The sequence below is a fragment of the Telmatherina bonti genome, assembly GCF_933228915.1.
Source record: "Telmatherina bonti genome assembly, chromosome: 13".
In the NCBI taxonomy this organism is placed as follows: domain Eukaryota; kingdom Metazoa; phylum Chordata; class Actinopteri; order Atheriniformes; family Telmatherinidae; genus Telmatherina; species Telmatherina bonti.
In genome coordinates, this window is record NC_136611.1 from 17,866,334 (window position 1) to 17,881,089 (window position 14,756).

A 14,756-nucleotide genomic window follows, 5' to 3' on the forward strand; every position below is an offset into this window, starting at 1 on the left:
GTGTAGAAACTTTACCATTTTTCTGAAGGACTACAGTTCCTACTCTGACGATGGTGTATGACGTAAAATGTATGCGCCAGACTTTACTGTCTCCTTAGGGATTTTCATTAGCTACATGGTTACTACAGGAAATTAAGGTATGTGCTGATTTACAATCAATATATGCTTTTTAATAAAAGTATTTGTGTTTTTTATATTAATATAAGGGGAATAGATTATACTAATATGCACAATTAGGCTTTGTACGAAGAAAAAAATTCCCTGATACAAACATTAGCTTGTTTGCAAACGGTGTATCCAGCTAGCTAATTTAAGGTTGACGATAACTAGCTAACATTAAATCACATTTTACTACCTTACAACCATTTTCCATCACATTTGAACGTTTGAAAACAGTAAAGTTATTATATAGTTATTAACGCATGTGTTAGTAGTGCCGATAGAAAACAAAAATCAGCGATCAATTTTATTTGTATGTTTGACGTGCCTAGTTGGTTCCCTCAAGTTGTTGAAGCAATGTAAGCCTGACTGGGACTTTCAGGACAATTAAAAATTAAGTATGTTGCTTTTGGAGCTATAGTTTATCTTATTGAGTCAATTCACATTGCATTAAGTTAATATTTTAATGGTTCACAGATTATGTAGATTGTTATGCGTTACATTTTCACGCTTACGTGAGTCTATGTCCCTTTTAAAACATGCAATTATATAACTTTTATTATTAACATTAACACAGCAGCCTGAGGGATATCATTTTTACATGTTACCATGACCCTGACCAGAAACCACTAGTTTTTTACAGCAACCATACAGCACAATATGCGTACAGATTTGCATTAGCTTTTACTTGACTTTGTGCCTTACGCCTTAAAGTTTGATCAATTACCAGGGTGTTTGCAAACTAAACTCAGATATGCAGGGTGCAAACACTAAACATTTCAAATACAGTCACCAAAGTTTTTGATTTGAATTTATAGCAGCCATGTGCCCAATTCTTTTCATATCTTTGTCTTCCAGACCTCCACTGGAACTAACAGTCGTCCTCAAATTTATTATACTCTTTTTATTTAAGAAAAGGCTGAATTTCACATAACGGGAGACTAAATAAAGGAACAACTAAAAAATTGTTAAATTTTAATTTAGTGATATAGTACATTGTTTTTTTTTATCATTAACTTGTGTTGATGTGAAAAAGAAAACAAACAAACAAACAAATTGGTCTTGGACAAATTAGAGCACTTTTCTGATGAACAGTAGGACAAAATACCTGTCAACAGGTGCAAAAATCTGATTGTACAGAAAAAACCTGACTGTAGTGGAAACATCAAAGGATTGCTCAACAAAATATTAGTTTGTGTGATGTAACATATTTTTATTTTATCATATTACCAGAAAAAAAATGTAATGATTTTCATAAAATTTGTATTTATTATTACTTTTATCAGTCTCAGCTGATTTCACAGGCAGCTGTTTTTTTTTCCTTCTTTAATGGGCGGGTATAAATAGATTTGAGGACGATTGTAAATGTTTACATTAACTTTCTTTTCTTAATGACATTACAAACCAGGAAAACAGTTTCATAAAAAATATCTGCTACATTTCCACTTTCTCTGCTTTGTAAGAATCATCTATGTTCAGAGTAGTAGAAAGCTGCTTTGTGGACCGCTTCAATGCTGATTACTGGGACAGATTTAGTGCATTCAGAGTATTTCTTAAACTGTAATTGGTGTCATCTGACCTTTTCCAAATAAAGGCCATGAATAAAAACAAGTTGTAACAAGCTATTTAAGTGGTGAGACTTTGGCACAAGTTATATGAGAGTTACCATCTTTTCGTGCATAAATTGACTTTTGGATGAGGCATTTCTGCTTTTTTCATCACAGTTCACAATTACACAAACTCACAAAACCAAACCTCTGTATGTTATTATTTACAGGTAGAACAACATTTTTTGTCCCAATGTTTTTTTTCCTATTGTGATTATTTGATTATTGAAACATAGGTTTGAATATTAACATAATTATGGTCCACATTTTACAGAGTAACTTTAAGATTGGATTACCGTCCAGATGAGTTAACTGATAAATCCACAATGATCAGAGCCACTAATGTTTTATTTAGTGCTACACAAGCAAAATTTCTTATCCACCGAAACACATTAATGGTATTGGATGGTTAATCTTTTCCCTAATATTTCAACCTTTTGTCCCAATCCTCGTCTTTCTTTCATAGTCACCATGGTGATGAAATCAACAGTTGATGATGATGATACTGGCTGGGGGCTGGGCATCCCAGAAAAGATGAAGAACAATGCAAATTGGGTGGATATCACTCATGAGTTTAAGGGTGCCTGCAAAGGTAAATGCCTTGTCCGTGACTGTGTGCTTTAGTCTTGATGTGTGCAGTTATAAATAACACTGACACAACCTTTTTTACTCAGTCTGCTTTCTCATCCTTTATTTACACAGAGTTGAACCTTGGAGAGTTGCTTCATGACAAACTGTAAGTAGCACATGTTCTTTTCTAATGCAAAACATAGCTCGTTAGTTTTTTTATATAATGCACTCATTCAAATTTCGCAATATTTATATTTACTTAAGCTATTTTAACAATTCATGAATAGTTTTTCAGCATCTGAATTTTAAGCTTACTGTGGTGTTGCAGGTTTGGACTGTTTGAGGCCATGTCAGCTATAGAGATGATGGATCCTAAGATGGATGCTGGAATGATTGGAAACCAAGTCAACAGGAAAGTTCTCAATTTTGAACAAGCTATTAAGGTACTGACCTTAAGACACCAAGTCTGTCTGGATTATTTATTTACATTAAAACAAGACAATCAGCTGGATCATTCTAAGTACTTTGTATTGCTCTGTTATGTGAATTCCAGGAAGATGCGATCAAAGTGAAAGATCTCAGTCTTCCTGAACTCATTGGGATCATTGATACATGTTTCTGCTGTTTGGTAAGTTGGGTTTTCCTCGGGAAATTCTATTTTCTGAGCACAAAGACATTAATGACTACACAGACAATAAGTAAGGTACTGTAGACCAAGGGTGGTCAGCTCCAGTCCTGCAGGTGTTAGGGGTTTCCCTGCTGCAACACACCTGACTCCTATCAATGAGTCATTAGCATGTTTATGCAGAGTATGATGTTAAGTGGGGGTGGGAAGATCAAATCGAAAATTGGGATTTTTTTTTTTTTTTTGCTTCACAATTTTAAAAACAATTTTTTTTTTTTGTTAAAAAAAATTTTTTTTTTCAAATAAATAAAAATAATCCATCATAGAATTTTTGTCATTTTTATTATTTATATTGATCTTCTTACTTGTCTTCTTGGGCATTATAGCAGCAGGATGCTGATCTGCCTACCGTCTTGTTTACTCATAATTGAAATCAAGAAAAATGACGAGCAAAAAAAAAAAGTTTTATATGTTTTTTTGGTTTTTAATCTACAACAATCAGCGATATTAAAGAATTGTGAGAATTGCAATTTAAATCGAATCGGCACCCAAAAAAATCGGAATTGAATCGAATCAGGACAAAAGCATATCGTCACAGCCCAAATGTTAAGCTCTTCACAAGTCTAATTAGGTCTGATGTGTGTGAGGTGTGCTGCAGCAGGGAAGCTCCTAACATTTGCAGGACTGTTGCTCTTCAGGACTGGTGCTGACCACCCCTGCTTTAGACTACTGATCATGTAACTGCTCTCGATGAAATGTTTCTGCACTAATATTGTGTTTAGAAAGATATATTGTGAGTCGGTGTATTTTTTTAGCAACAGAAGGTTTTATCTTGATACATGCTGTACTCTTTAGCTGTTTTCTCTGTTGGATCAACAGTTCAAGAAGCCAGTTTTTAGAAAATACAAGGCTGTTATTTTATTATGTTGTATATCACAAAGCCGCTTCGGATTTCTGCATGTATTCCTAGATTACATGGCTGGAGGGTCACTCATTGGCCCAGACTGTTTTCACCTGCCTTTATGTCCATAACCCCGACCTGATTGAGGAGCCAGCTCTAAAAGCTTTTGCCCTGGGAATGCTGAAAGTGTGCGACATTGCACGAGAGAAAATCAACAAGGCAGCTGTTTTTGAAGAGGTGAACGGTTTTCTCCAGTCTGTCAGAATGTTTGTGTCACCACAGTGAAAATTAGCACATACCTTGCTTTTCAGGGTGGGACTATAAGCAAATTTAAAAAATGAAAGAGCACCAACCCTGGACAATAAGGGTAATAACTCATTACACCCCCCATTAACTCTAAAGTGGTGCAATGGAGTTCCACTGGAGCTGCTTGATGACAGGCAGGCCTAGCTGTTGCTGTATTTGGCAGCTTCTAGGTGTGAACTTGTGTACCAGTGTAAATGTGATCAAGTTATTGCCCACCTCAACACCCCCCTAGGGAAAAATTGGCCATTAATAAAGAAAATATATATTTTTTAAAAAGTTTAGTTTGAAGGTTGTTTGAAAGATTATTTAACTGTTTTGGTGAATTTGTGTATATATAAAAAACATTCAAATGTCTGATTAGTTATTGGACTAACACTTTCTCCATAGGAGGATTTCCAAGCCATGACCTATGGTTTCAAGATGGCCAATAACGTCACAGACCTTCGAGTGACCGGTAGGAGTGCTATATTTTATGTTACAGTAGACACCTTATGGATGCTGACTAAATGAATTATTTGAGAAGAACCAAAATGGCTTTTGTCATTTTTCTCTTTCTCTGTCTTGTGTTTTTCTTACAAGGTATGTTAAAAGATGTGGAGGATGAGTTACAAAGGAAAGTTAAGGTATTTGTCAGTAAAGTTTTACAGTGATATTGTTCATACAAATGGTGTTCTGATACACATTAGTTATTGGTTATCTCCTGCTGTCTTAGAGTACACGCAGCCGACAGGGTGAGCAGCGAAACCCAGAGGTTGAACTGGAAGTAAGTCTGATTATTCACCACTGTGTGTTGTCTTTTTAAATGATTTTCTTTATTTAAGGCTTGTAGTTTGAGTAATATTTATACTGGCTAAATGGAAGTCAACAATTACATGTAATAAATCAGATTTACTCACTGTTATTTAGAAATCAGTCTTAGTTTTCCCACAAGGAGTCCTTAACTGAACCCTAAGCCCTCATTCCCATTCACTGTATGTTTTGTTTTGTCTACATTTCTTCTGTCGGAGTCTGGGACTCGGTTAACCTTTATAGGCAGTACTCTGAAATCTCCAGATGTTCCCGATAGTAATGAAGGGGAAAAAAAACACAAATCTGACCCCAAGTGGAACTTTTTGGGTGGTCAAACCAAAAATAAAAATCTGTTTATAACTTCTTGTTTCTTGTCAAAAGACCAGCCAGGAACATATGTATTAATAGCTGTGCATTGTTGTTCCATGTTTTATTTGAGCAGCACCAGCAGTGCCTGGCGCTTTTCAACAGAATCAAATTCACACGCCTTCTACTGACTGCCCTGATTGCCTTTACTAAGAAGGAGGTAATGTACAAACACACAACAGCAGACAAAGGCCAAGCTAATGGCTACACAGGTCTAATTGTCCTAACATTTATAATGCTAAACATTTCAGATTGTAATAAAGTAGCATGTAGCTTGAAGGACATTGAAGTATGTAGTATGTAATACAATCTTCATTTATTTTTACTTTTATCTGGTAAAAACTAACAGTATAGAATGTCTATCCCATTTTCTAATCCATGTACACATTTTATTAATGCTCAGTGCAAATGCTTCAATGAAATAAGGATGGTTTTCTCTTTGTTGTTGTATCTTTATCAGACCAGCTCAGTAGGTGAAGCCCAGAAGCTTGTGGCTCAGGCAGCTGACCTGCTATCACCCATTCATTCCAGTATTCAACATGGCATCCAGTCACAAAATGACACCACAAAAGGAGGTAATGCTCACTGATACACAGACTTTTAAATTACGTGAAGGTATATATTATGTTCTGTTCTTACAATGTGTTTCTACTTAGACTGAAGCTCATACTCTCTGCTGCAATCATATGATATGCGCTTAGACATGAATGTTTCCATCAATGCAGAGATGTGTCACTCTTACGCCACATCAGCGTGTAAAGGGCCAGTGGGGAAGTTGACAAAGTAATTACTGAGAACTGACTGTGTATGTCTGCAGTCTACAGGTTTACGATTATGTATATGTATAACATAGTGCATACTTTTGCATGTGGGTACACTCATCCAGTTTAATCATCACCATGGTAACCGTGTCCCAATACAATGCACTTTTTTGCATCTGAATTTTACAGATCACCCCATCATGATGGGTTTTGAGCCCCTTGTTAACCAGAGACTGCTGCCTCCAACTTTTCCAAGATATGCCAAGATTATTAAGAGGGAAGACATGGTGGCCTACTTCAGCAAGCTCATAGAACGCATCAAGACTGTGTGTGATGTTATTAACACCACAAACCTGCATGGCATACTGGTAAACACATTACTCTAACTTTCTCGGTAACCTCAAAGAAGCTCTTTCTGTGTCTTCATGCCTTCTGTGTTAAAAAATATGGGTGTTGCATGTAATAAATTAAGAATTAAAAAAGGAACAAATTATTCTTAAAGACAAGTAAAAATAGTTTTAAATCTTTTTCACTCTATGCCATATACTGATACAATCTCCAAGATATTTTTTAGCAATAAAGGCTCTCTGATACTAACTTGAATATTGTGGTTTTACAAGGACTTCTTCTGTGAATTCAGCGAGCAGTCTCCCTGTGTGCTCTCCAGATCTTTGTTACAGGTACATCAATATGTGGTTTTTATGTGTCTGAAGATGTTTATTTCTGTCATTATTTTTAGATTGCTTTTAAAATTTTAAATAATCATTATGTTTTATGCTGTCAAACTTTTAAGGTTTCAATGAAAACTTTTTCCTATTTTTTTTTCTAAATTCAGACAACGTTCCTAATTGACAATAAGAAAGTTTTTGGAACTCATCTCATGCAGGACATGATTAAAGATGCACTGAGATACTTCGTCAGCCCACCTGTCCTCTCTTATAAGTAAGTTTAAAATTCAAAAAGGTTATTCTCATTTCTGACTGGTTTGAGAGATTATGTCAATCATGGCTGAGTTTACTGGAGCTGTTTCGCTTTCACCACCTCAGCTATGTTTTACTGTTTAGGTAGTTTTTTTTTGCTTTGGATTGTTTGTTTATGATAACTTGCAATCATTCCTGGTTATTACTTTTCTTTTCTTTTTTTGCTTTCTACAAATATTTATAGATGACATATAGTCCAAACTAAAAAATAGTTTTTTCCAAACTAGTTAGAAAATTTTCTAACCAAATTTCATTCAAATCAAGCTCCAGATCTGTTTTCATCCAGTAGACAGAAGTTGTGGGTCAGTCCTTAAAAATATGAAAATGATCAGCAACTGAATTACCAAAGAGTCTCTAAACAGTTTGTTTTTGTGTTGTAGTTGTTTTATTTTTGGTGATATAAATTTCTACTTCTCTACTTTCCCATATGAATCCCCTCCATCGACATTTAGGATGGGTCTAAATGTTGGTTGTGTGAGTAAAAGTCATACAATCACTCCAACCCTACTGCGATAAAATATAGGCTGACAGGTGATCTAACAAAACCATCAGTTGGTAACTGATGCCCTGTAGCAAGTCTGGAGCCTGTTGTAAGAAGTCAGTTTGTTTGACAAGACGCAGAGAGACAAAACTATGTTCCTCTGAGGAAAAAAAATCAAATAATTGCAAATACACAAGTTCAGCTAATATTTAGAAGGAAAAAAACTTGAGAAAAAAAATCACATTTACTGCATTTTAATTTATGATATAATGGAGTTGGTCGAATTTAAGTCAGTCCTAAGATCACAGTACATATCATCACTAACAGTGACAGCAGTGCAGAATGACAGCAACAATACTAGACAGTACAGATCTGTACAGAATTGGTAAAACTTCGTGATTATTTTCATGCTAGTGGCCAGCAGGCAGACGTACACAGTATGCTATAATGAGGTTTCTGACCTGTTACAGTCGGCTCACATTTTCTGTGCTTGCAACTGTCAGTTCTGGTTTCACTGGATTCGTTAGTAAATCTGCATATTTAGTTTGTTGCTAGTATCTGTAACAGTTTGGATAATTTTTTTGTGTGTTTTTTTTTTTCTCTCCAGATGTTGTCTGTTCAACAACCATCAGGCCAAGGACTACATCGACTCCTTTGTTACACACTGCTCCAGGGTATTTTAAATATTCCAATTCACCTCATTCGATGCTATAATATTGTTCAGTGTGCGAGGGGATTGCTTTGACGTCAGCAAGAGATAACTCACAGCTCTTTACTTTAAATGAATGGCTTAACAGTTTACATCTACTTTAATCACAAAGAGTAATAAGAGGGGAAAACTCATTGCAATATTTCCAGGGCTAATACAGTTAAACTGAAAGGAGAAACAATGTTTTTACATGTGCATGCAGCCTTTCTGCAGCCTCATACAGATCCATGGACACAATCGAGCTCGCCAGAGAGACAAGCTGGGGCACATTCTTGAGGAGTTTGCCACACTGCAGGATGAGGTAAGATGCGACTGTTTGCTTCACGTTTTTCTTTTTGGTCCACTTTTAAGGTTTCACTTGTGGGGGTGCATATGTGCGGGGGTATAGTGGTATGTGTGTATGGGGGGTGTAGGGGTAGAAGAAAGGAGAAAAAAAAAAAAAAAAGGTTTCACCACAAATCACTGAAGACCAGATTAAAATGTTTTAGTTAATTAACATTAACATTAATTAATCCATTGCACCGTATTACTTTCATGTGGCTCTCATTCATTCACACAGTTGTGAGTTTATCATTTGCAAACTATCTACTGAAGGCTTTTTGTGCCCTGCAGGCAGAGAAGGTGGATGCAGCTCTGCACAGCTTACTGATGAAACTTGAGCCTCAGCGACAACATCTAGCATGTCTTGGCACTTGGATCCTCTACCATAACCTGAGGATCATGATCCAATATTTGTTGAGTGGCTTTGAACTGGAGCTTTATAGCATGCATGAATACTATTACATCTACTGGTAAGAGCTCATATGTTTGTTTACATCCGGTAGCTGTCGGAGGCTCTGTAGCAGGCCAGAAATGAAATTAATGCATGTGTGCGTTTTTGTAGGTACCTTTCAGAGTTTCTTTACGCATGGTTGATGTCCACCTTAAGTAGAGCAGACTCCTCTCAGATGGCAGAAGAGCGCATTCTAGAGGAGCAGCTAAAAGGACGCAGCAGCAAAAAGGCCAAGAAGAAGAAGAAAGGTGCTTTTGCTGCGTAATCTTAAGTCTTTGCTAGAGAAATCACAACATGCAAATCCTTGAGGCGATGCTAAGCTATTGGTTTTTAGTAGAGCTGCAAAATGTATTATTTGAGCACCATCATCACAATGTACATGTGTGCACTAGTCACATTGCAGGTCCTGCAATGTAGGAGACAAATTAATTTGATTAATTTGATTTGATTTCAAAGGTACCTGACACACAGCTTTGCTTATTGACAATGGAAATAAACCTTTGTGGTAAAACACAGTTCACATTTGCACATTTCAGAAAGAAACATTTACTCAGGACCTAACACAACAAAAGGAAGCAATAAAAAGATAACTGGAATAAATTGGACCAAAACCATATTTTGAACATTCACAAAAAGAGGTGAGATCAGTGCAGGTTCATTATTCAGCAAGATGGCAGGAATGCAGCATAATTTAAATTGCTATTCAAGTCATCAGTTAAAAATTGCTGTATTTTTTCATATCACAGTAAAAATCGTAGGGTTAGAAAAGTCTTTCCCAACATCGTGCAGCCTTAGTCTCTGGCCTAAGAGTCGACTCTGATACTGTCTGGGATTATTTTCCAGTTCGTCCCCTCAGCAAGGAGATCACCATGAGTCAAGCATACCAGAATATGTGTGCTGGCATGTACAAGGTAAGTAAAAATTCATGACCCCCCTCACCCTTGACAGAGTAAATGTTATGATATACCCTCCTGCCTCCGTGTGCTTGCAGACAATGGTAGCTTTGGACATGGATGGTAAAGTACACAAGCCTCAGTTTGAACTGGACAGTGAGCAAGTTCGCTATGAGCATCGCTTTGCTCCCTTCAACAGTGTGGTCACCCCCCCACCTGTGCATTACATCCAATTCAAGGTAGTTTTCACGTTTTTAGGTGTAATTCATCCAGAAGATCGTTCTCATTTTCTATTTATCTTTTCACAGTTTGGATCATCTGACTTTGTTCCTATTTGTTCCTGTTGCAGGAAATGTCAGATCTAAAGAAGTACAATCCTCCGCCTGGCTCTGCAGACCTCTACCTGGCAGCTAGCAAACACTTTCAGCAGGCCAAGCTCATCCTAGAAAATGTGCCCAGCCCAGACCCAGAGGTCAGGAAGGGAAAAAGTTTGCTTTCTTTTACAGAACAAATGTTCACATAGCCCAATTTTAAATAGATAAGAATGGTCATAAAAAGTGCTGATCTTTTCAGTACAATTGGAGATCTATCATAGTCCAGTCATAGCCTTGTCATTCTATGACTCCTAACTTCTGTTTTTGTTTTTTTTAATCATTTGTATATGTAACATTGCCAGCAGGGCTGTGACCTCATAAATCTGAGGCAATTTATAGTCTTGAAATATGATTCTGTTACAGGTTTTCCGTCTTTGCTAAATTAATCATGTTATTACCAATAACAGGTGAACCGCATACTGAAGGTGGCCAAACCCAATATAGTAGTTATGAAGCTCCTGGCCGGAGGACACAAGAAGGAAACCAAGGTAACACAATACATGCTTACATGTATTTTTTATTTCTATTTGCTTTAGTCAAGGCTTTATTTAATTTAAGCTGTCCTTAATTTATATTATTGAAAAAATAAGTGAGTTATTGGTACAGTTAAATGTGCTGTTTGAAGTTCTTTGCATTGTATTTGCTTATTTCAGCTTTGTGACAGCTGTTCAGTGTTGTGAATACTTTACTTCAGTTAAAATCATTTTGTTCCTCCCCCTCAGGTGCTCCCAGAGTTTGACTTCTCAGCACACAAATACTTCCCTATTGTCAAGATCATTTGATTAATTCCTACTTGACACTCCCCCACCAGAATTCAGTGTGCAGTTGCCCCAACTCTGTCCAGGTCTAACTGTGATGCTCCCAGCTGTCATGTCATGAAAATGAGTGTCTGCTTCTTTTTGGTTTTGTTTTATTTTATTTGGGGTTTTTTTTTCTACCTGAGTGAGCTGTATGAGAAACAAACCCAGAGAACTCACAACTGGACCTAAATAAGATACAGGATCCACATATAAATCTGTGAACGTTTGTGTGTGTGTGTGTGTGTGTGTGTGTGTGTGTGTGCGCGCGCGCACATGTGAGTCTTAGATAAGCCAAGGTGTGGTTGTGCCAAAAAAAAAAAAGGCAGATGGAAGCTGACCCCAGAACAGTCTTGTGAAGGCTCGGCAAGAATGCTGTAATGATAATGGGTGCATATAATTAAATAATATAAAACCTCATGGTATGTGTGATTTGTCTTGGTGGTATTTAGTCTGAAATAGTTTTTTGCATCTTGTAACTGAAGTGAGTACTGCATGGCATCACTTTGAGGCACTTAAAGCAAGGAGTGGACATTGCTCAGTGTTCAGAACCTGGTCACAATAAATAAAATATTAGCCCTCTGTCATTCCTGCAATATGCATGAAATATCACTACAAATGGAAAGAGTTTAACAGCTGTAAAAGTACTACATGTAGAGTAGTTTGTAGAGTTTAAAGCCATCAAACAGACATGACTTTAATATTTTACAGTTATAAATATGAAATAATGGATGAAAAGCAATTAATGTTTAGAAATAAAAGGGAGAATTTTGCTGTGTATTTTCTTCATAGTGTTCCCTGTTGTCAGTATCTCCTACTTCACCCTTATGATGGCACAAAACTAATACTTGGCCTTTTCTAGAGGTAAGGTACGAGTGGGACCGTGTCTATTTCACTGTCAAAAATTTCTCTTGGAACTTTTTCTGGGAAAAGTTTCTTATCTTAAGTACAACTGGTTTGAAAGTGGTTTTACAGTTATGCAAATGACCGCTGATATCCTTTTATAATACAATTGATAACAGATAAAGCATGAATGGACAGACAGCTTTATTTTTGTAAAATAATGGAATGCAAAGCAGCAATTTAGACAGTAATGTTAAATATTTTCTCTAGGTAAAACAATAACATTGTGATGCACTGCATGCATCTTAGAATTTATACTTTCCATTTAATAATGAGCAGTACAATGCAGCTAAAAACTATATTATTTTTAAATGAAACAGATAATTATTTTTAATTATGACATTTGTGCTTAAGCTATTTATTCCGCATAGTTTCGTCAATCCACTTCCTGTAGAAACAGATATCCAGCATTACGATGGTGTTTGCACACTTATCCACGGGGTCACTTACAATGATTCCATGTAAAATGTTTTGGTATTCCACAGCTGACCCTGCATCACCCTGCAAGACACATTTAGCAGATTTAATACAAATGAAGAGCAAGATGGATAAATAAATAAAACAGTAGGTGCTTACGTGGCAGGTCTCCACACCAGGCTCAAAGGCACACATGGTGGTACCTTCATCACTGTGGTACTTCGCATCAGGCTTGTCATTCTCACCACATGCAGACATTTTTGTCATGGCACACCTCACATCTTCCTGAGGTTCTGATCCTGAGAATTTAAAAAATTAGTAATGTGACTCAGATTAAAACAAGTGTGTGTTTTAGTGTGTGAGTCTTATACTCATTAACACCTGCTTTCTTTGGTCCCATGCCTCCAATGTAAACTTCTTTCTTCAAGTCTGGTTTCTTACAGTCTTCTGGTGGAAGTTTGATGGTGGGAAGTTTGGCAGACACATCCTCGTTCAGTTTTATAAGCATAATGTCATGGGGCTTCCCCTCTTCATCTTTATAGGCAAACTGTTGGTCAGTTTTTATCACTTGCTCGAGCTTTTTGGAGGATCCTTTGAAGAAAAACTTGACCTTCTTAAAAAATGGCACATCGTTGTTTATGCCAAGCTTCACTTTCACTTGCCTGCAACAAAGAACATGTAAATCCATCAAAGTCTGTCTCATGAAAGAGTTTCAGTTATTTCTCTACATTTGGGTCATAACAGAATTAATAGGATGAGTTTTTTTCTTTTCTAATATCCAAAGTAAAAATGAATTAGTCTATCATTTGGACAGGTGAAGATGAGACATTGTCTTACTGTTCAGCACAGTGAGATGCAGTGATGACCCAGCGGGTGTTGAGCAGAGCTCCACCACAGGACTTTCCACCCTGAAGAGAGTCAATCTTGACATGGTACTGCCTCTGTTTGCCACAAGACTTACTCCCAACAACCCTTTTCTCAATGTCTCCTGATGCAGTGCCTGAAAAATGGAAAAAACATCATACACTATATGAGATGATGGAAGACTTACAAAAACCCAAAAAGGCTGCACTCATCAAACTTAACATCATAAAGCATCTTAATGGTCACATTTAGAACTAAATGACTTCTACAAATGAAACATCTAAATGTGGCTGGAGAGGAAAATAATTACTGACCAGCAAGGAACAAAATGAGAGCAAAGCAAAGCTTCATGTCTCCTTTGGATGTAGATCTCTTCAGGTGACTGGGTGGCCGATGCTTCATCATTTTATAGTAAGTCTCTGATGATGGAGGGCTTTCCTATTGGCTGGCCTTGTTACTAACCTTATATGCTCTTCACAGCCTCTTTATCTCATTTCGCAGACCTGTTGTCACAGTCCAGTGTTAGTGAGGTGGGTTAGGTTATGTGGTAGACTGGTGCAACAGAAAGGAAGGCAATGAAAAAGAAATTTTCCTTAAGGATTTTTCACACCAGTGCAACATGTGATCTTTAAAATATAGAGTCTGATCAGAGCCCGTTAGTTTTAATAATGTTATTGTTTTACGACATATTCCATGTTTCCAGCCATATTTTACTTATTTTGGTGTCTTGCACCACTTTGGGTTTTTTTTTGCCACTATAACCTGTTTGCATTAGCATGTGTAAATAATCTGACAGCATTTAATAACTACATCCCATCTGTTGTTCTGGAGACCTTTGTGTGCGGTTGTACGTTGAACAAGTTTAAAGTTGCGTTTTGTGTTTTTTACACAGCAAGTCTAACAGCTTCAACTGATTTGAGACCAATTTTCAGAAAATACAACACGCTCAGAGGTTAAAACCAAATGATGCTCTGCAGGTTGTCAGTGAAATATAATTTGCTTGACAGCTGAATGAGTTATAACATTTTGTCAGTTTCATGCCACAGTAACCGCATTACAAAGATCAGTTTAAAACATAAATAAAGTATGTTTTTATTTATTACAAAAATCAGTAGCAGTGAACTATTTATGTAGTTTGTCAGCTCCAAGGTGAAACTTTAAATGATGCATGATCAAACTAACACCTATTCTAAATTCTTTTTTTCTACTAAATGAAATTCTCTTAGTAAAATGGAGATACCTGCACTATTTTGAATTTACCGTTATGATTTTGTCAATGATCACGCACAGACGTTTAAACAAATTCCGTACAACGAAATATTATCTTATTCTCATATATATTTGACTGCACATCATCTCCTATTTGCATACACACACACACAAAAAAAAAACAGAACTAGTTGTTCAAATAAATACTTCTGAAACCTTTTCAGAGATTTTTCTTTTTTTTTAGAGTTTGTCCATTAATGCTGTTTGTCCATT

At 36.6% G+C, this 14,756-nt stretch overlaps 2 protein-coding genes across 3 annotated transcripts; one reads left to right on the plus strand and one right to left on the minus strand.

The window, feature by feature from the left end:
- Positions 1 to 73: 73 nt before the first annotated feature.
- naa35 (N-alpha-acetyltransferase 35, NatC auxiliary subunit) lies at positions 74 to 11,501 on the plus strand. Of its 2 annotated transcripts, none has more exons than XM_079251832.1 (23): positions 74 to 137; positions 2,233 to 2,358; positions 2,469 to 2,502; positions 2,665 to 2,779; positions 2,890 to 2,964; positions 3,932 to 4,099; positions 4,556 to 4,622; positions 4,748 to 4,791; positions 4,881 to 4,931; positions 5,400 to 5,483; positions 5,784 to 5,898; positions 6,274 to 6,452; positions 6,705 to 6,764; positions 6,920 to 7,026; positions 8,153 to 8,219; positions 8,457 to 8,555; positions 8,867 to 9,045; positions 9,138 to 9,274; positions 9,870 to 9,937; positions 10,018 to 10,158; positions 10,269 to 10,391; positions 10,701 to 10,781; positions 11,016 to 11,501. In XM_079251832.1, the coding sequence occupies exons 2-23, from the start codon at positions 2,238 to 2,240 to the stop codon at positions 11,073 to 11,075; spliced, it is 2,175 nt and encodes a 724-aa protein (XP_079107958.1). In that variant the 5' UTR covers positions 74 to 137; positions 2,233 to 2,237; the 3' UTR covers positions 11,076 to 11,501. The 2 variants fall into 2 exon arrangements, with proteins under 2 accessions (XP_079107958.1, XP_079107959.1); XM_079251833.1 differs by having other exon boundaries at positions 6,971 to 7,026.
- An 846-nt stretch (positions 11,502 to 12,347) lies between these two features.
- On the minus strand, positions 12,348 to 13,637 carry LOC306764470 (kallikrein 1-related peptidase b11-like; the record flags this gene model as incomplete). Its single annotated transcript, XM_079251644.1, has 5 exons — positions 13,589 to 13,637; positions 13,248 to 13,410; positions 12,792 to 13,072; positions 12,570 to 12,709; positions 12,348 to 12,494 (listed from the first exon to the last, which is right to left on the minus strand). Exons 1-5 carry the CDS (start codon positions 13,623 to 13,625, stop codon positions 12,348 to 12,350), a joined length of 768 nt encoding a protein of 255 aa, XP_079107770.1. The 5' UTR covers positions 13,626 to 13,637.
- Between the last annotated feature and the right edge of the window lie 1,119 nt (positions 13,638 to 14,756).

Excerpts from the sequence above, each read along its gene's own strand:
- naa35 (XM_079251832.1), top strand. The coding sequence starts at position 2,238 with ATGGTGATGAAATCAACAGTTGATGATGATGATACTGGCTGGGGGCTG. Across the intron at positions 9,938-10,017 it reads TGTGTGCTGGCATGTACAAG|ACAATGGTAGCTTTGGACAT; the intron begins GTAAGTAAAAAT and ends GTGTGCTTGCAG. Across the intron at positions 10,159-10,268 it reads TGCATTACATCCAATTCAAG|GAAATGTCAGATCTAAAGAA; the intron begins GTAGTTTTCACG and ends TTCCTGTTGCAG.